At 36.6% G+C, this 22,259-nt stretch overlaps 3 protein-coding genes across 4 annotated transcripts in view; 1 reads left to right on the top strand and 2 right to left on the bottom strand.

Moving 5' to 3' along the window:
* Positions 1-583: 583 nt before the first annotated feature.
* Positions 584-8,032, bottom strand: LOC137294782 (THUMP domain-containing protein 2-like). Its single transcript, XM_067825892.1, has 10 exons — positions 7,528-8,032; positions 6,827-6,959; positions 6,201-6,445; positions 5,996-6,073; positions 4,515-4,567; positions 3,852-3,939; positions 3,629-3,709; positions 2,073-2,181; positions 1,742-1,862; positions 584-1,189 (listed from the first exon to the last, which is right to left on the bottom strand). The coding sequence occupies exons 1-10, from the start codon at positions 7,603-7,605 to the stop codon at positions 592-594; spliced, it is 1,584 nt and encodes a 527-aa protein (XP_067681993.1). The 5' UTR covers positions 7,606-8,032; the 3' UTR covers positions 584-591.
* On the top strand, positions 6,454-11,971 carry LOC137294783 (testis-specific expressed protein 55-like). 2 transcript variants are annotated; one of them, XM_067825893.1, is made up of 3 exons: positions 6,454-6,613; positions 8,168-8,490; positions 11,032-11,971. In XM_067825893.1, exons 2-3 carry the CDS (start codon positions 8,218-8,220, stop codon positions 11,152-11,154), a joined length of 396 nt encoding a protein of 131 aa, XP_067681994.1. In that variant the 5' UTR covers positions 6,454-6,613; positions 8,168-8,217; the 3' UTR covers positions 11,155-11,971. The 2 variants fall into 2 exon arrangements, with proteins under 2 accessions (XP_067681994.1, XP_067681996.1); XM_067825895.1 differs by lacking the exon at positions 6,454-6,613 and having other exon boundaries at positions 8,157-8,490.
* Positions 11,972-17,235: 5,264 nt separating this feature from the next.
* Positions 17,236-22,259, bottom strand: part of LOC137293464 (echinoderm microtubule-associated protein-like 6) — a 40,684-nt gene continuing 35,660 nt past the window's right edge. Inside the window, exons 33-35 of the mRNA XM_067824019.1 lie at positions 21,632-21,785; positions 20,275-20,375; positions 17,236-19,835 (exon numbers count right to left, since the gene is read on the bottom strand). Coding sequence (XP_067680120.1) covers positions 19,811-19,835; positions 20,275-20,375; positions 21,632-21,785 — 280 coding nt within the window. The 3' untranslated portion in view covers positions 17,236-19,810. The remainder of the gene's footprint in view (positions 19,836-20,274; positions 20,376-21,631; positions 21,786-22,259) is intronic.

The following is a 22,259-nucleotide window of genomic DNA, read 5'->3' as shown; positions in this document are numbered from 1 at the left end:
TGATGATTTTGTCTTCTTGTCCTATTTCTGACAGTAGTAGAAATGCTTTTCAGGATCTTTACATTTAGTGCAATTAATGCGACCCTCGTGGTAAGAACAACATGTATGTACAAGCTGATTCGTGAGGACAGGGTAGTCATGCCTGAAATGGCATATAGTGTGTTTTTGTACCTCCACAATTTGCACTGATACTTCCAAACCTGGTCAGTCTAGTGAGGGCTAGAATAGTTACAGACTGATGAGACATAGCTTGAATACTGCTGATTGTGGATAAAACCATCTACTCACTCAAACACTCTAGAATATTTTATATATTATCCATAAGTAAGTTTTCAAAGGCATTTAGAAGTTGGCATAGTAATACATGACAATTTTATGGATAGCAACTTCTTGGGTTTATTGTCACGACATTTTGGGGAGAGTTAACAGTTAGCCTTACTGTTCAGTTCAGCTCAACCTGATGAGGGGGCTAGGATAAGCCCCAAAACGTCGTGAAAATAAACCCAAGAAGTTGCTATCCATAAAATTGTCATATATCCCTAAGTACTCAAAATGCATTAACAGTAGCCCCAGGAAGTCCATGAAAAGTCATCAATATTTATTTTCTTTCCTTAAAACAAAAATAATAGCATGAGTTTCCCCTAATTTTACATAATGTTCACTGCACAGATATAGATTTGATTTGGTAGGTGGGTCAGATTCACCTGATACTCCCGTTCTCTCAGAAGTGTCAACATCTTTTACCTTGGGTTCAACACATTTTTCTACAGAGTCACACATGTTAAAGGGGGACTCGTGATTAGCAGTACACATTCTTTGAGCAATCTGTTGAGCAAAATCTGATTCATGCTCACTGTCAGTTCTGTCCATGTTATTGTCTGATATGATAATATCTGTAAGGACTTTGGCACCTTGACATGGAGGGTCTGCACTGAGAGAACTGTTATTTTGTCCAGTTCCCACCGATGTTGTCAGACTGATGTCAACACAGTCCTTGGCTCTACCATGCTGTCCTCCACTGCTGTTGTCATCTTCTCCTGATGTCTTTGTTCCTTGAGAGGAGTTCACGCTAGACAATGTCCTCTCATTAGCCCTTGTTTCTGTGTGTGGTGTCTGTATACAGCTGAGCAGTATGGCCTTCAGGTCACAACTTGTCATCACCACAGCTATGCCTCCAACCCTCAAAACTCTGAAGTGAAGAAGGCTATGATAATGGGTTGACATCTCAAAAGAATTGCTCTGTTTGAAGAACTGTTCATGCTGTAGTTCACATCCTCAAACTAACTGCAGTATTACATATCGCATTCCAAATAATTAGATAAACATAGATGACCTAAACATGCAAACAATTCAAATGCCATGTTTCAAAATAGCTGGCAGAATTCTGCAGCTAGTTGAGCAACTTCACAGACTCATTTTTTTCATATCTTCCACTCACAACTTGGCCATGTCAAAGATGGAATATGTTACAGCCAACATTGTATTCTCACTTCATATAAGTTTTCATGACATGAATAAATAATTGTGGTGCAATGGACAAGATGGCATTTTCAGGATAGCCAATACTGCAGCAACCATATAAGTAAAAATAAAATTCAATGATTCAAAATTTTTCATGATGTTAGAGTAAAACTTCTTTAGCAATTGTCACAGACATTTGAAATGGTTAGATTTAGTCATGAGCTATGAAACAGGTTCCATGTGTTGCAGTAGGTGTAGTAGCTAATAGGTGCCTAGTTACCTGGAAATCTGGTGTATCAACATTGGGTAGAATAAGTCCAACTTCATTTCCATGATATGTTTGTATCCAAATGGAGCATCACACACAATTTTGTCCACTGACTGATCTCGAACAGGTAAATCTGCAACGAAATTCATGATCTTTCATTCTTTTTTTTCAGTTGAACTTATTCTCTAACTGTATCAAAACAAACTGGCAACAGGGAGTATGGCACATTCATAAGAATCTTCAAATAAATATTTCAAACATACTTCAAGTACATATATATGAAAGCAGTTTCAAGCTTACATTTATCCAGTGATTAAACATTTGGAGAAGATGAGCAACTCACCTAGGACACTTGCTGCTCCCAGGTCCAGCAGCTGACTATTGGCTGACATCCTGTTCTCCCTGGCATGGTCAAGCTGCCCATCACTGATGTCAAAACCCATGTAATGTGCCTGGAATGTGACCTGCTGTATCAATCCTATGTCTAGAGAATACATGACGAAATGTTGGTGAGGCGTTGTATTTACTTACAGGTTCACTGCATACACTCATCTTCATTAAGGAACAATTGTACATATAGTGCTAAAATAATTGTGTGTGGTGTGTTTTTGTCACATAAGAACCATCACACTACATCAAAAGGCTCTACAAGACTCTTCAGCAGAATTATCTGCTTCTTCAGGGTAATTCCTTATATTTCAATACTTAAAATGTCTGATTCTGTACCTTCAAATACAGCAAAGTTTTCTGTTGCATATGAGTGTGTTTAGTTTTATGCTGCACTTTGTAATATTCCAGCTATATGGTGGCACTCTGTAAATAATTGAGTCTGGACCAGACAATCCAGTGATAACAGCATAAACATTGATCTAACAGGGATAGGATGATGTGTTAACCAAGTCAGCGAGTCTGACCTGTTCTCGTTAGTCACCTCTAACGACATGGGCTACTGAGTGCCATATCAATTCTAACCTGGATCCTCACAGGTTCTGTTATTTTTTAAGCCAGTACATCGGTTGAACTTGTTGAAGTGGTCCTGAAGAGTATATTATATGTGGTGGTGCTCTTAATAAGCTTTTGAAATATTGTTGAAGGTTTATAAAACCTCCCATAAGAATGTTTTATCTTGGTTGATTATCAGATTGATTTTCACTTGTCATAGATGTACACAATGGGACAGAGATAACTGCAAGAAAATTAACCAAACCCTGAGGGGTTTTCAGTTTGCTGTCTCCCTTAGAGTATAAATGTGCATTTTCTGGTGCTGAATATGTCAAAAGTGAAGTCAAGGTCAAAGTTAGTTATTGGCATCAGGCCACATATCAGTAGTTACACAATACACATCCATGTGTGGCTTGACAATTCAGATGAAACGGGACCATTGACTTGTTCCCGAAAGAGTTTCCATAATGACAATTACGTCTTGGTCATTGTACATTCCTGTCATTTGATACAGACCTTGAGGGCCCCACAAACATCCAAAGTAGCAGTGGTCCTAGATGTGGAGGGCTGGGAAAAAGTATGAATTTTGATAGGAGCTGTCACATGGAAAGCAGGATTAATCTTAGGGTGGTAGATAACTTGGTGGTGGATACTGGTTCGGTCTTTGTAAATTACTGTCTCTTCTGGATCAGCAGACATCACAAGAATGTCTTCCACCTTTCTACCAGAAGCTAACACTACAAGAAAAGATGCCTTCTACATCAACAAATGAAGTGAGGGAGACAAGAGACTTGAAAAGGCAGGTGATCGAGAACAATCAGCAATTCTCAAGAAGTAAGAAATTGTGTAAACCTGATTCCAACTTTGTATTATTTCATTTATATAAATATAGCATCATGGCAAAATATGGACAATGCTAAGAAGATATCAGAAAAAATGATACAATATACACTGTACCTTATTAATCAGCAAATCCTGAACAGCTTCAACCAGGACTGAGGCCTTCCCACACATGGGGTCTAGCACCACATCACCTGTCTGCACAAAAACAGAGAATTTACATGTAGCCTTAGATTCGTAATAAGATAGCTGAAGGGGAAATATTTTCAAGGGATGCATTTCCTGCAGTTGATGAACATTGAACACTGACCTCAGACCTGTTTCGAGTACACTCACTGACCTGTATGTCTGCTAGATGTGCCATGATCCATGCTACAGTGGACCTCAAGCCAGGCTGGACCATATACTTCCTCTTTGACAATGGACACCTGGCAACACATTCTGACATTGATCATGTTCATATGAAGAACACTTATCAGAAGAAAAATGGCAACCCAGTTTTGATGAACCCTCAAAAACCGCCTGCCATTACTGATCCCTATAATGCATTACAATGGTCCTCTGTCAATAGTGATTTGCAATCCCTCTTAGCTTCATCAACTCACTGGGGTTGATAAATACATGAGCTTCAAAATCATATACTAGTATGCACCTTTTGGACACTTTCTGGGATCTTACATTAGTCCAAACAGTTAAGCCATTTTTTATGGAATCAGGTTTCTGGCAAGATTCTTCTTCTCTTTATTGAATCAGGCACAACAAACACATCTGAAAACAAACATATGCCAATGGTACATTATAAATATACCTCAGTACACCAGTTCATGAGTCCTGGATAGGTGTATCTACATGTAAAACTTAAATGAATGTCTGGGTTCTGTGTTTCTGGGCCCTTAATCTTTGTTCCTCTGAAAGGATGGAATCTGTTTCTCTCATTAACAAGAAGTTTCAGCTTGTTAATGGTGCAAGTGTACATTCCTATTGGCTGGTTAATTATAATGACCTTGTGACAGGCATGCCCACAGATACAGACTCATCATTGATGTGAACGCAGATCTGGAACATGATGAAGAACAGGATTATACTAAAGGTTTGTTAAAACTGTTGATCATGTTTTTCATCATGAGAAGTCATGAGCATCAGCCAATTTTTTTTTCAAATACATGCACTTTCTGTTGGTTGAAACATGGTGAATATAGTTTAGTAAACTGTATAAGGTTACTGCCACTGCCTATCATTAACATCATTGATAATCTCCAGGGTATACCTGTGGAATAAACCATGCCTGAGAGGAACAAACATGAGGAGTGATAGCCCCTTGTGTTTATCCCGAGGGTACGGGTTTTAAATCTCATAAAACCCTGAGGGTTAATGCTTTATCAAACTTACAAACTGACTGAAGATATACTTTAGATATGATTTCAATATTTGGTATTTACTGTTGAAATCAACAGGCATGAAAATGGCATCTGACACCTTACCTTGCATGTGCAATGCACATGCTCTGCACACACTACCTATGCCTTATGCTATCTGCCAACACTATCCATCTTGTGAGGACACACGGTTCATGCTGACGAACAGTCTCCTCACAGTGAAGCTTCATAGCCTTGAGCATAAAACCGCCATGCATGAAAGCAAAGGGTTGTAGGTTCGAAACCAGGTATCTGCACTATTTGTTGAAAATTATCGATAATGTGATATTCAGTGACAATAAAACAGAGTTCTATCAACCTTCAAAACAAGTAATAATTCAATGTCAAGGGAGGTTTTTGTTACAATCCCTGTGATTGTGCATATATTCCTTTTGATTTTGTAACGATCCCAGGGATGATACAGTCCCATGGGATTTATGATGGATAATGTTATAAGCAGTATTGTGGCGTGACGACACTGGAGGTTTATAAAGTCTCCATCAATACCCTGGATCTATCTATTGCCCAATAACTGTATTACCTCCCTTCGCTGGCTTTTTGTTCAATCAGGATTTCTATGCTGGGAAGTTGAGTGTAGTGGTAATTTAAAGGCCTCTGTCATAACATACTTGGCATAAAACTTGGCAACACAATTGTTGCAGAGGGACCCTGAAAAATGCAGAAGGAGTTCTTGTATATCTTGTGGGCGCAGTCATTGTTAACACTGGCAAGCTGGTTACTGTGAGAAGGCAGAGGAACAAAGGGAGACAACATATTATGGGACCAAGTTGTAAATGCCTCCTGAGGATTAGTGGAGATTTATCGGAATGCATACCCTGGAGATTATCAAGGATGATCATTAATTCCATTGCACACAGATGTGATTATCATTATGCAAGCATGGATGATCTTTGTGGAAAACACATATCTTGGTAAGGTTGTATCATTGAGAATTTGTATTATGAAGATTTTGTCTTGTGAGATTTTGGACAGAAAGTACTCTGTTGGAAAGTATTTACAGTACATATGGTTGCAACCATTACTTATACTACTCATATTGAAACGCTACCTCTACTTCAGGGTTTTTCAAGTCAACCTTCCACCCAAGCAGTCTCACAACATCCCTTCCAAGCTCCTGAGAGACTTCCTGCAATGTTTAATCAGTCAAATATCAAAGAGAGCAATTATTTCAATCAGAAGGTTTTGAGCCACAAAGTTACACTGACAACATATGGAGTAAAATAAGATTGTTGAAATACATTATCATCATATACCTGGAAATTCCTTGCCCTGAATGCCTTCCCCCATCGTCCAGCCACTTTGCTGGACACACGGAAAGTCGGGACATCTAACAGCAGACTTGATCCTTCATGTTCTCCCTTCCACCTCTTGTTGGATGGCTCACTTGGTTCCCCAGGCTCTGAGAGATGTGTCACATGTCTGTGTGTGACCAGAGCTGACTCTAACTTTTCCTTCTCCACCACCATCTCCTTCAGTGATCTGAGGAACTGTTTTTTCCCTATGGATAGAGAGGATTGAACAGTGTTCCATGATTCTGAAATGCCAAAGCTGCTATGTAAAACTGGGTACCTAGTATGATACATTGGTAGTCTGAATTGGAACCTTGAGGGCCTGACAGTAAAATGGATGTAATCGCCAGAGTGTGTTCTGGACTCACTGACCAGAGGTAATATGTCAGCACATTGAGCATGCAGTGTGCATGGATAAATGTGCAATATAAGTGGACCAATATTATTTATGTATCAATGAAAATCCATAATAACAACATATGTCTCATCAATTTTAGAGAACAGCTCCATGTTTTAAAAGTTCTGGATGATTATGAGATGACAATGATATCTCACTCTGACTACTTGAAGTAACTTAAACTCTAGCTCACCTTTTGTGCAAAGTTTGTTTGTGTTGAAATGAGCGATTTGCACAAATACTCTTTCCACAGATTTTAGATCAAAGAGTTTGTCATAATTCTTGACAGCACTCTTGAAATACACCTTTCCATCTGTTACACAAGCCTGAAAAGTCAAAAAAGGATTTGTCCAGCAAAATGAAAAAAACACAAAAACACAGAATATAGTGTATTTATTTACACATTTCTGTGAAGAAGGATAATATGACTAATATTGATTTTCCTTTAAGTGAAAAATTAGACATGACCTACGGAAACATATATTGGCTGATTTGGATGGTTTTCATTTTATGTCAGACAAATAAATGAAATAAAAAATGTATTTTCTGTGTAGAGACAGGTTACTTGTAGCTTTGCAATCAAACATACTTTGTGTGGTATCAAATGTTAAGAATGTACCCCCTTCAGAAAACAAGAAACAATGACACTGCACTGGCATTACACTACCTATGATGCTACTATAAAATATCACATTTGGATGTATAGAGTAGCATGACTGTGACTGAAGTAAATAAACATTTGGCCCACAAGTAAAGTGAGTAAAACCTACAAATTAATAATTAAATTGCATCACTGAAAATTGCTACTTAATCACATAATAAACACATATTTGCTCCGTAAATATATTACTGCACTAAAATTGTGACCATTGTTGTTTGGGGAAAGTACTTCACCTCATAGTCTATTTGTCTTATTACCAACTCTTGCTCTGCAAAGACTTCTGTACCCCTACCAGCGGTACAGTAAAACATTGTCTGCTTTCGGTCCCGACCGGATACCCGATTCCGTTCTCGCGCTCAGCAGCACGTTTTCAACTTTGAAGATTATCCCCGACACTTTAAAGCTAACATTTGTTTATCACTGAGGTGTGTGTGCAGTTTCCATAATTCTGACCGTCGTTTCAACTAAACTGCGTGTGGGAAATATGCCATAATCCAACGCAGAATCAAATGTTAAAGTGTAAAATGTGGACAATAAATTTATGAGGTAACAAAATTAGGGATGTGGTTAAAACGAATGTCACACATTACTCTGGTCAAACCTGACTAAAATACATTAAGTGATAGAAAGAAGTTACAGGAACAAATTATTAAAAATACTTCCTAAAACATGTCAAATCACATCAAGAAATAATTAAGAGCAAGGAAATCCTTTCACTGTAGTACAAGTCACTACCCCAATAGGGCCTCTTTAGACAAACTTATTGTTATTTTCGTACTTAGTGTAGTTTACGCAGATATACCATTAAAACTGAAAGTTACTTATAATTCATAATATTTATTTCTAACCCATCCACGTTTTACTGTTTACAAGGGAGTACGAACAGCGTCTTCGTTGCTACATAACACCTGTCAGTAAACAACATGGCGGCAGACACGGTGACTACAACAGATATGGAACGATCAGAAACCGAAGATACTGAAGTGAAAATGGAAGAGAGTGCTAAATGTGAAAAAGAAGACAAAGTGGAAGATGTCAGTCAAGAATTGCAGAAAGTTTTGGATTTAGGCGTGGATAACGCAATCGGCGGAACCATTGCAGATCTTGAAGATGTGACTTATGTGGAACCGGTTCCAGATCCTTACAACAAAGCCATTAAATACCTGGAGAAACATAACATTCTTCAGCTTTTCCAGGTATCTCTCTTTTAAAAAACAGTTTCTGCGCATTTCCCTGTCAGAGTCGTTACAATGACCATAGTAATGCAACACGATGGCAAAAGTATTCCCGAGTTTTCAAAAATGGCTGAGTGAACACAAGACAGTATGAAAACTTAAAACAGAGATATCCCAGTGTTAGGGGTTTTCGACGGTATAAGACAAAAACGCAATTTTTATTTTGATTTTGCTAACCTTGAGTGATAAAGGTATATTCATCTATTTCACAAAAAAAGTATCATGTGTTTCCAACAAAAATAGCATTTATAACATCGTACCGTCGAAACTGGAGTCGCTTGTCACATGCGGGTATTTGTGTATATGTTTTCGACGGTGAGCCATACTTTTCCCTCCGCACTGCGAGAGAGTGTTTTGATCACGTGGCTTCCTGTTTCATACATACGCTGTCACTGTCAGATGACTGATCTTGTTGAATTTTGCTGGCTAATTTTTATTATACAGGCAGTTGATTTTGCATCTGAAGTGGTATTAACGATCTAGGGTAAATAACATTGTTGTTTATTTGCTGTTTACATAACTTAATTTCTTGATTTCAATTGTCAATGAAATGTCTCACGACAGGAACTGGGCATCCGCCCTACCGTTGAAACTGTTTGTGCACTCCGATCACGCACATACTTCCTCGATATAGCGCTAGCAATGCAATCGTCGAAATCACCATAACGTCGAATTCAGCTCGCTTTGGGATATTTCAAGAAAAGAATAATGTCATACCTCATTACTTGGTCAAGTTCCCCTTGGAGAGTATGCACGCCATAATCCGTCATGGAATTGTTCATATAAGTAAGTTACTAACATAGTGTAGAGTGATATTTGTTCAGACACTGTGGATGGCATCATATAGTTCGTTAGTGGTCAGGATAGATTGTGATCATAGCTGTAGTGTTCTTTTGATGTGTAGCCATACATTTTCAATCATATTAAGATCAGGATACTGTGAAGGCCAAGTTATGCAATTAAAATCATTGTTAGCCTTGTATTCCTGAATAATTTGTGCCTAGTGCACTGGGGCGTTGTCATCTTGAAACAACATGGTTTGTTGTTGAAGTGCCGAGCCAGAAGGTATTTCAAGATACTTGACAGCATTAATATTACCATCAACACGACACAAGGTGCCAATGCCATACCAACTGATAACCTGGCCTGTTTTGAATGAATCATGTATTCGGGATGATGGGCTTCATATGCTAACACTAACTAACACTCTTCCACTCTGACCAATAATTAGCTGTGATTCATTAGTAAATATCACCTGTTTTCACTGCGGACACTCTTCAACAAAACATGTACATTACGGATACTCACTTTTATCGGCCTAACACTTTGTTGGCTGTTTTCAACATTATCACAAATCAAGTATATTTTCCCAACATTTTAAAGTTTTGATTCAGGTACACCTAATAATCTCACAATGTCAGAAGTTTTCGTTCCATTCTGTTTCAAATCGACAATTAGTTCCTTCATACTGATGTTGAGTTCCTTTATTTTCGGCCCATTATTTACAGCAGACAATTTCAGCATTCCAAGCTGACGACATAAAACATCATTGCGCATGTGCACTTACCATATATTGAGCTCACAAGCAACGTATTGAACATGAGAATATGTTCAGTATTTGCAAAGCAAGAGACAAAATACGAGACATTGCAATCAAAGTTTAACAGCCATTTTTTATAAATTGCGAATACTTTTGTCATCGTGCTGTAGCTCACTGTATTCAGGGCTAGACTACTTGACAGTCACAAAAGGAAGACATTCATTTTAGTACAAATTGGATTGAAGTACAAAATTTTGATGTTATATATTTTTTGGAGGGTAAAACATTTGGAAAATGAAATACAATAAAACATAAAGCACACCATACCAGTACTGTTTGTTTGCATTGTTTTGTTTTGGAGGAAATTAACCATAATTTATATAACCATAGGTTATATCTATCCTCTGTATTGTTTGATGATATGTTTTTGGGCAGCAGTATTCATTCTCACTATAATTAGGCAGATTGTGTGACATAGACATCGTAACTTGGATAATACCATGTCTTTATGATTTAGTTGTTTTTAATATTTTAAAATTATTCATGAGATACCTGAGAATCATAATATATTTTAACACAATATCCAATCATTTTTATGTAAGCAAGAGGCCAGGAAATAAGTTTAGCCTATTAATATAGTGTTATTGCTCAGTAGAAACCTGTGCATTTTAGAAAATGTTTGTATCAGAATATAGTGAATATAAAATGGATAGATATAATGCTCTTACGAAACATGCTTAATTAGTATTGTGACAATAATTCATCCATCTTTACATTAATTGACTTCGGTAATGCTTCAAGTAAGAAAGCTTGTTTTATATTTTTGACCTAGGTTTTTGTGGTAGCATGCAAGGGCTTCACGTTTTTTTTAAAAAGTTGGAACAGTGTTTAACCATGTTGAAATAAACTGATATTTACATGTTGAAGCTGTTGACCAATACTTGTCTGATTATCACTTCCAGACTCTGACAACAAACATTGTGTACAAGCGTCCAGAACATCCAGTTGACTTCATGATTGAAGAGATAGAAGAGCTGAAGAAGTTGATGGATCCTTCAAAAGAAAAAGCAGATGGAGCCTCATGATACTGTTTCATTTAATTTGTATTTGTGATGGTTGTGAACTTTGCCTGAGTTACAGTTATCAAGAGCTTTGGAAATGTATTGGAACAATAATACTCAGTTTGCAAGCAATCAAATTCACAAGTATATATCATGAGGTATACCTAATTTGTCTATGGCTCATTTTCAGACTAGTTTATGTAACAATATACCAATATACTGAGAGAAAAGAATTGTTCCCTGCCAGATTTGCTCGTCTGAGACATGTGATTGCATAAAGTTCACTTGATTAATTTCAAATAATAACCATGGCCAAGGACTCATCTCAGCAAATAAAGATGAAGACTGTGTGACCAAGACAGGTGACCTGGTACTGTGACTAAATTATTTTTATAACATTAGTGATTACAAGGCAAAGACTTCTAGTCATAAAAACCATGAACAATGTCAAACTCAGAATAATCTTGTCTTTGCTTTAATTTGTTGTTCTGCATGAAGCTGCATCATACATCATACAGTCTTGTGTTTTAGTGGAGTGAGTAAATATATTGTATGCAAATTACTTATATCTGGTATGCATGAGCAAATACTGCATTTTGAAAATGGTTTTGCATTTAGTTTGCAAGTAGTGTCAAATGGAGATACTGCTGAATGATGCAAGAAATGTTTGCCACACTATTTACTTCTGTCTATGCATAGCTATGTTTTGTACAAAATAACATTAAACCACAGAAGCATGTGTTGCTGTTAGGGAATTTTCACTAAATGATATTCATATATTAACATGAGCAATTGTACATGTTGTTGTAATGTCTTTTGATAAAGGAAATATGAATGACTTTGATTCTTTTGTTTATTACATATGTCTTTGATCAATTTGATCAGTATATGTGTAGGAATGTAAGGTTATTTCCAGACCTTTTTATATACACTGAGATAGATTGTAAATGACATTTGAGGACAGATTATGGGTGTGCTGTACAAGGTGTGACTGCATGTATTATAAAAGTCTTTGAAGCTTGGCCTTGATTCACAGACCCATGGTGAAAAGGTCCACAGTAACATGCTGATCTTCAGAGGTGATTTCATAGAAAGGGTGGTCAGGTTCACTGACTGGCTGACAACAGAATTGAAAATTTCATGTTTCTGTCACTGATTTCTCTAGTCCTGGTTTTGTTATACTCCTGGAATATCCCCAAATAGTTACTATTGGGTATAATTCTATGACTGCTAACTCAATGACATAGGGTTGTGACAAAATAAAGTATTCTTAGGAAGTGTGGCAGATTGTGGTGTTAATCAATGTACAAACCTTGATAGTACTCATTCATATTTCAGAAAAGTGAAGGTCTACAACAGTCAAACCTTGTCTCAAACACAAATTCATATCCCTGTTAATTCCTGCAACATTTGTCATCATTTATACTTTAATCTGACTGAAATTGTGAATACCTGGTCTGATGGTCTTGATCTCACATCAGAGTTACAAGTATCCAAATTAACCATACAATTCACCTCATGACTGAAACAGCTTTTAACCAAAAACTAATGTTTCCACATCCACATTCGCCAACTTCACAAACAACTGACCTACGCATGATTGATGCAATTTACATCAAAATCAGGATACCTTCTTCTTACTTAAGTGTTGTCACGTAACAATTGAGGCTTGAGTAATACAGATTAAGATCATGTCGGTGAATCTCGAGAAATGTCCTAAAGGTTCACTGATCACTGACAATTTGCTAGGACTGTTTGTGGCCCTTGTTCATGTACTACACCTCACCCCCTGTAACGGTAATAGTAGTAGGACATAGTCTCACATTGGTAACACATACAGGTTTGTCTTTGAATTAATTAAAGGGGCACTGATGCGGAGCGAATAATGCTTCTCGCCAACGGTCTAATTACGAAAGCAGACCGCAAATTGGTCAGCGCCCACTCCTTCGACCGTGACGGACAAAGGAACTGGGCTCCTGTCCATATTAGCAAAATTTCTTCACTTAATCAGTCAGGAGGCCGGATGCCCATCACATGCCATTTGTTTAAAAATATCCATGGTATTCCTTGTCTGATCGTAACCATATATCCCAGCAGTGTAGTTCTTTTCGGATGCTTGGATGGTATACTTACTGATCCAATTTGATCCTATTTCTGTGTTTTTAACCTCTATATTTAATCATGTTACATGAAAATATGATGTCTACAGGCACGTAGCAACCCATTTGTTTCAGTACGGAAGATTGCAAAGCTTTATATTTAGGTAGTTTTGAGTGTTGGTTGAGCTGTGATAGCAAATAGCATACGTAAATTTTGGTAGCTATGGTAGCTACAATGGTTTATTATTTATGATAATAAAACACACAGTTGATTTATTTGAATTCGTAAACAAAAAAACGATGACCTTGGCTTTGGTAGAGAAATCTGAAAATTGTCTTACGTAAAAAAAACTTATTTCACTTATTTACCAAAGTACACAGCAAATGCCTGTGTGTTTTCCTTATGTAACGAAATTCCGTTGGTATCCTCAAAACAGTTTCGGCCCATAAGTGTTTTCAGGCTGCATGCGACACAGAGATTACATCTTCCTTGCTGTAACTCGCGTTTGATGGTGTAAACCTACACGTGTTATTTGTCATCATTCTCTTGATGGTCAATTCATGAATTTATAACAGGTATAATTAGTAGCAACACCACTTCGGTTACTCAACAAAGGTTCCCATTTGGCATTTCTCCTGTCTGGAGTAAATACTCAACATTATAAATTAAGGTCTGTAATGGCAAATGTATTGTATGTTATGTAATATGTGCATGTAAGTGATGCAAGAGGGTTTATCACCTGAGTTACAAAAACAAACATCGATCAAAGGATTAACCGATAACACACTGATTGATTAATTACTTTTGTTCTTCTAGCGGATTTGTCAAAAGGCAGTGTGTGTAGATGACTACACCCTGTCGTAAAGTGTGAGTGCAAAAACAACATCCTCCCTTCAAAGAATTAACCACCCTTGCGTTGATTGATTGATTGCTCAATATTGGTCAACTAAATTACTTAGAATAGTGGACATCATACAATTAGTTGCCAGGTGTGCTATCTTGTGAGACCAATGAGAGGTTTATCTAGTTTTCACCAACGAAAGACGTGAAACGATGTGTTACTTTTTCGCAAATGAGACAGTTGTAAGACACGCGACACAGAGCAGGATTATTTACCAGCTGCAGATGAATGGAATACGATTTCTTTTACGTGGATATTGATGGATACATTCCTGAACAAGGTAGTAGCCTGACACTGTTGCTATAAAATTAGTCTGTTTTACGTTAATTTTTGCATTTTGTTTTAATTTATTTGTTGTAGCATTCAGCAGAATCTGTATGACAGAAAACACACACTAGATCGCGTATGTATGTGAAACAGGATCCACATCGGCAATCTATACAATGTATAAATGTTGCTGTTATGTTAGAAATTTACTATGAGTATAAGCAAATCGTGTGTTCTTTTATTAATTTTCAGAATCATACAAATATGACAATAAACTAATTAGGGTTATGAGACAAAATATAGAGACGTACATTGGCTTCGTTATTTTTCCGTCCTAATAGTTTTTTACCATTTCTACCACTGGCAGATGATTAACCTTCAAAGTGTTTCATTTGTTTTCATAATACATTTGTAATGAAGTACAATTGACTTCACCTCAGTTGATCTGTCTATAATTAAACTATCAATTGCGCTTACGGAATGCGCAGCAGAGGTCACGAACCAGTCACGAATTCTGGGATATCATCCGGGTACTCGAGGGAGAAAAACAATAACAAAAGTTTACACCAGTCCACGGAAAATGCTCCGCATCAGTGCCCCTTTAAGAAATGCACTCATCTTTGTGACTCCTCATTATTTCACATATTTTACAAACTGACTGCCAATTTTGTAAAATATTCAGCTTACTTCACCAAACACAGATGACAATATGGAAATAGTAGCTGTTGTATTGTATGTAATTTATTTCATTAAAACCTAAAGCGTCATTGCTGTTTGGGGGATATGAAGGGAACTTCGTTGTTGCAAAACTATTTCCCATGTACTAAAGTTGATAAATATATGTACATGTTTACCTGAGTGACTTCTTAGTGTAACTTTAAACATATTGTATTCAAAATGAGAAAAGAATTGGGGACAAGTTCTTTCAACTCTAGAAAACCCCTCTCTAAAGGCATTTAAATAAATGATTACATTACAAGCAATTATTAGACACAGAGACAGAGAAAGATTTAAAGATAACACGGGGGAATGTTATAATACACAATGTGCATAGAGAGAAGACTACTGGAATTGTTTTTATTTGCATATGTATTGATGTACATTTTTGAATATAATTTCATTGTGATGATTTGTCAGTGACTTCTTAAATCACAGCAAATTAAAGTCACCCACCTGGCAGGCAGACAGGGTGACAGCATTCATGCAATGCATGGGCAGTACATGTCAGGGACTGTCTCAAAATATCAAGTGTAGTTTCACTGCTAGTTGAGGACTAGCAGAATTACAACAGTTGCAACTCAGCTGGCATTAATGCCAATCCACAGACTTTGAGAACACATCCTTGATTTCAAGAGCATTCACTTCAGAAATTTGCCACTTCTGGAGTAATTCTCCTAAAAGAAGCATAGACGTCTGAAAGCTTCAATTGTTGCGAGCAATATAATTCTTACAGTTACCCCAGATCAGCTTCATGGGATTGAGCTCACAATGTATGCAGAACCATGTGGCCTTGTTTTACAGGTAGTTCGTCAGTGATGAACTGGATTGACTATTTTAGCTGCCAGATTTTTTACGTGAGCTGGGGCTTTGTTTCTGATTGCCTGTAAGATATGTTACTTCAAGTGAGAAAATCCTTGAGATTACTAATAGTGAGTGCGATGGTATCAGGAACACGCAGGTTATGGAAACAGGAATCATCCAACCTGATAACGCTTAGTTTGCCAGCTGCAGTAAAAGCTGATGTTCAAACCAATCCAAAAATACCTGCCATTCATTTTGCTGTGGTAATCACCATAAAATCTTTTGGCCTCAAAAACAAAGTCACATTCCCCAATCAGTCTCTTGTGTACCAGCATGCAAGATAAACAGGCATCTACCTTTGCCTGATGGTAACACTCTTGCCTGAGAACAATCTAAAGGAAGCCACAGTTGAGTGATTTTTATTTATTATTTTTATTATTATTAGAGCTTTGTAAACCTGCCTATATGTCAAATTAAGGGTTTTACACTTTCCATAGTAAACCCTGTCATAGCAGATGAGAGGTTTACCACTGTTTCTCTAGTATGAAATACTGGTATAAATTTGAAATTAATTGTTAGGCATATATATAAAGTTGCATGTTGTCAATTCAGTGTTCACACACGAAAAGAAACTTCTATGCATGAACAAGATTACCTATGAGATTTGAATTTAGACTTTTGTTACACAATTATTTTGAATATAACTACTACATGAGTGCCATCTATTTTACTTATTGATGTTAAAAAACAAAACTTTTTACAATCATTGTTATTTAATTAGTTGAAGGTATATGAAAAAACAGTCTGTATTTCAAAACTAGTTTGTATGTAGAATATTTACGAAAGTTGTTAGAATGTCAAAATTTCCTCCTGTGAAGTCACTCCTCAAGTGCATTTTTTCACATGAGCTTTAATGCTCTAACTAGGTAGAGTCATACATGTGTCATATATGTGCTTTTATCTTGTGTCAAATTCATCATAATGATATTGAAGCCAAAAAGCTTTTGTCAAAGCATTTCTGACATTACTTTAGTGTTGCATTCAGACCAGGTAATAAGTCATACCATGATGTCTGAAATGTCACTTTGCTGTTTGTTTTGAATCCAGGATAACACTAAGTTACACCCTGGCTGACCCGCTGCACGCCTTTTTTTTGTGATATGCAGATTAGTTTTGTAAACAGATCCAAGTGCATTTAATCACCAGGCTGCTCCACAGTTCTTCAATGTCCCATTGTTTTCCATTTCATGTTTTCTGTTTACAAAAGTTAATAATCTGAAAACTAAAGACCCATATGTATTAACTACATAAAACGATTAGTTTATTCATATTTTTAATAAAAATGAAGAATATGTTATTGTATAAAATGATCTACAAGACAAGGGAATGTATGTCTCACAAATATCCTTTGACATTAGTGACTTAGTAAACAAACACTCTCAGTAGGTACCTGCTGCACATTATGGACTCCTACCAGATCCTTCCACTACAGCTGATATGAGACATGGATACTTTGTAAAGGCATTATCACAGTTGGTGAAATGGACAGAATAAATATAGTACAAACATTACATAAATTCATCAAAAACAAACATTGAACATCTAATGTTGTAACTGTCTATTCAACACAAGGTAACAAATAAGCTAAACAAACTGAACAGTATTCACTTACTACTGGCTTTAACGAGAGGAAAGTCTCATATGGGATCATATTGATGATACACACCTCTGAAGTCAATGCAATAAGTTTTGTGATTTAGGAATTAAACATACAATGGAGGTGACTGTTTCTATATTATCCTTTTGTATTTCCTTCTATGCTTATTAATAACGTAGATCTTCATAAAATGCAAGCATTTTCAAATATACATCTGAACAGGTAGTGTAAACACTGAGTACAAAATACATTACATAGCATTCAGCAGATAGCTGACAAAGTAAAACCAGATACATGTTATTTTTTTTTATATGATTATTGCAAAACCCAAAAATATCATGGTGTTGTCAGTTCAATATATCAATGTACAAGAAGACAGTGTCATCAATATCCCCTCCAATGGTAAATATCCTTCGTGAATATGTCTACAAGTTATGATTACCGGTATGTCAAATGTTTTGGTGTGTATATGGATCAGTCATCAGAAGATGACATATCCCCTTCCGGCCCCCACATATTTGAAAGGACAAATAATCTGACAGTTATTTGATGTTTCTTTAGACTAAGTTTGAATCGCTTCCATGGAAATAAGGAAAAGTAAAAATGCCAAATATATCTGTAAACAGCAAAAGCCACCACATCAAGATCTGCCTCATATATCTGCCAAGTTCTGTTGAAAAATATCAAATGTTTTTTGTGAGTTGTGCTCAGGAAACAAAGCTCATCCCTCCCTTTTGAGACAAAGTCTGAATCGTTTCCATGGATGCCAAGAAAAATAAAATAACAAAAATCTATTAATAGCAAAAGGCACCTCTTTGGGGTCCGCTCACATATTTGCCAAGTTTCGCTGAAAGATCAAGTTGTGCTCCAAAAACAAAGCCCATTCCTTCCTTTTGAGACTAAGTCTGAAACATTTCCTTGAAAACCGGGAAAAATAAAAATGAAAAAAGCAAAAGGCACCACTTTAGGTTCTGACTGATATAACTAACCAATTTCGTAGCAAAATATTTAACAGATTTTGAGTCTTGCTCCAGAAACGAAGCCCACCCAACCCCTTAGACAAGTCCATAACATTTCCATGAAAACCAAGAAAAATACAATCTGTAAATGGCAAAAGGCACAACCTTAGCTTCAGTTTGTTTTGTCTGCCAATTTTGGTCTTAAAATATTGAACGATTTTTTTAGTTACGCTCGGGAAACAATATGATTTGGACAGACGGACACACAGACAAGGTCATTACTAAATCCCCGCATTACAAACCGAGGGGATAAAAAGTGGAAGGAGAGCAATGAAAGGTTTTAAAGTTCTGCTCCTGAAAGGAGCACAACCACTAATTTCAGTCTAAGTCAAACATGTTGCCATGGAATCGCCAAAATAGTTTAATCAGAATAAAAAAATTACCAAAAGGCACCACTACTCCACTAAAACCAAGCTATGTGAAAGTTTGTTGAAGAGATAGTGAACAGGTTTAGACTTATGCTCCGGAAAAGACCACTACTACTAATTTCAAAGTTGTTGCCATGGAAACCACAAAAATACTTCATTCAGAATACCCAAACTACATGGATGAACGGAGCGCACTTTAAAAAAACCCTGCAAAACACATTGCAGGGGATAAAAACAAAATAACGTTCCACTCAAATTAAAAAGATAAAATGGTCTCTCTTGAGAATTTGTAGTCAAAATCTGTAAATATCAAATACTCCTGATACTGATACTAGTTACATTTTGAAGCATTACAGTTTTAGAGCTGAGTACAGTAAGGCACAGCATGTTCAGTAAGCAGACACATATGGTTCAGTTTAATAGTGATTCTCTTGGGATATTAGAGAAAAATGTATATATGTATATACCTTAACTTTAATAATGTGTCAGACAAACATGTAAAACAATACATTCCACCATGCTTAAAGACAAGCGACCAACAATTATTCTGATAAATGATCATAACGCTAAAATGGCAATAAACTCACAAGGTGGTCAGAAAATGCAGGTACAAGAGCAAGCAGGTCACAAATGAATAAATACACAAGTTTTCTATTCTTATATTTTCTATAGTAATTTTAATACGTAAATTATGTTATGTTAATACGCATATGCTGCCTGAGTCCAAGAGGTTTGCTATGTACAGAGAATGCAGGACAATGTGATGTGGACGCAATCCTGTGATATGTTTCTACTATGGCACCTTCAGGTTCTGGCAGTGTCACATGTAGGTGGACGGACAGAAGAATTACAGGCACTTCCAAACAAACACACTGAAACAGAAGACAGCAGGACACCTAAGTGCTCAAAGCAAATAATGTAAGGCCAGATGATTTTACTACATCATATAAACAAATGAACACTTAGTTTTTCAAAAGTTATAAGAAGTGAAATAAAATGCAGTCCTTTTGCTGAAACACATATTTCTTCCACAGACTTAACCATGACAACATTTCACCGCTTCTTTTTATTTTGCCTTATGTTGCCCTGCCTACAGATCTCGAAAAAGCAGCATAAAACTAAACTCACTCACTAACTAAAGACTAAGACTAATGAATTCGTTGTGTCCTATTAAAAATATATTCCACAGATTTTGATGGCAATTAGTCTGCCCAATCCAAAGTTGAAAGCAATATTCAAAATAACTTATTTCATAATGCATGTTTGAGAGGAGAAAACAGACGAATTCCTCAAGAAGTCTATTCAACTTACCAACAGTCATCTCCTCCGGTACTGACCAGGTGCTTGTCATCATTGGTAAAGCGGACATTAGTTACGTGTGCTGAGTGACCTCCGAATCTCTTGTGAGGTGCCTGGAAACACAAAATGAAACAATAACAGAAGCACAGTCATTAATCTGCTACTGAAGTGTTTCACAGCTGCTTACTCGAAACATGCCTTGAATTATCAAACTTATCTTGCCTTGAATTATCAAACTTATCTTAGAAACAAAAGACCACAAAACAAACAGCCACAAAGGCTGCATGACAGGAAGTTGTAGGTTCAAGAGCAGATCCTCTACAGACCACATGCCAACATGCAAGTACATGCAAGTGCACCATGCCTGGTCAGAAAGTTTAAGATGTTTTTGAAAATTGTTTCAGGATATATAATTTAATCTCTTAATCACAAAAAATAAGTCACAAAATACGAAACTCATAACACAACTTTGTGCTATACACGAACACTAATGTGCTTGACAACAGTTAGATTTGAAGTATGTGCTGCACAGTGTACATAGTTAATGTGTGTGTATCGCAGACACACTGTAGGAGAGAGACAACAAGGAATACATCCATTGAATGTGATTGTTTCTTCAAACTACTTGGTTTACAGATTCTTTTTCCAAACCAATCTTGAATTTTTGGTACAACATAAATAAATAAAAATAAACACTGGTCAGGGGGTTAAGATATATACATGTTTGTTGAGTTTGTTGCTTTCAATGACAACTTCCCCAAATCCTTACGTTAGAAAAAAAGAGAAATGATCATAAAACTGTGACATATTTCTGCATCTTTAGTGTAGCGTGCTGGAAGATCAATAAACCAAGTAATAAAAAGTGAACCACCATACTATACTATGCCCATGCAGCTGGTTTGATAAACTGATGCAGTGAGTGCAATATAATCTAAGTATTGCTGGAGCATGAACTAATTTCTCGACTGCATGTTGTGGGGCCAATGCAGAGCAAGCCAGGAAGTTGTCAGTTGGGAATCAGAATATGGGTTACACAAATTCTGAAATATCATTACATAATATTCTTTCAACCCACACACAACTACTATTTTTGTTTACATGATACAGATCTAGCAGAAGAGACACAAGAGCTGACACTTACCAAACTCTACAGAAACAAAACAAAAACTATGTTTAGAATGATAACAATGACAGAATGCAATAAAGGTTCAGTAATATTAAAATATATTTGTGTCAAAAGTGGCCAATCTGTTTATCATCATAGAAAAATCACTATTTCATTCATATTCTACAACTATTACTTCATGTCATTAGCAAGATATAATTCCTGTTATACTTACGTAAGTTCATAATTGTGCTTCCAACTTACCATTTTGTCAGGACATGGGAACTCAAAGAGTTTGACAAAACCAAAGTCGTCCCCTGTTGCTAAGGCATTTCCAAGATGTGAGAGATGTGCACAGTTGACATCAGCATTACTGGAATCTTTAGGCCAAATGCCCAAAACCTCCGAGCCTAGTGTGCTGCAGTAAAGAGATATTCAACATCATGACAACGGTTGGTGAGCGTGCAGACAAATGTTATGTGATTTTGTATGTGAACGTTAGGTTCCTACTGTGTACAAAATCCTGGATAGAGAGGACTTGCAATTCACATAAAGGTCAAACAGAAACCAAACCAATTTCCAAACAATAAGGGTCTCTTCATTTTGGATTCACAGAGCATATTCAAATTTTAAAAAGAAAAGCAATTTCTTGCAACACTGGTGTGAAATGTATCTACTGCACTGCACCAAAGGGGACCAAAACATTTTCTTTGATCTTCAAACAGTGCACCTTTGTACATTCTTTAAGGGATGTATGTACTTGTATATCAAGAAAAAGTTTTGACATTAATTATGGAGTATGCTATATGTTGACCCAAATCTCCACTCTAACAGAAGCCCTTTCACTTGCCCCAAACATTCCTCCCTCAGAAACAGAACCCTGCTCTCCATG

Source organism: Haliotis asinina, chromosome 8 (genome assembly GCF_037392515.1).
Source record: "Haliotis asinina isolate JCU_RB_2024 chromosome 8, JCU_Hal_asi_v2, whole genome shotgun sequence".
In the NCBI taxonomy this organism is placed as follows: domain Eukaryota; kingdom Metazoa; phylum Mollusca; class Gastropoda; order Lepetellida; family Haliotidae; genus Haliotis; species Haliotis asinina.
The sequence above is the reverse complement of the archived record's forward strand: the minus strand, read 5'-3'. Positions and strand labels throughout refer to the sequence as shown.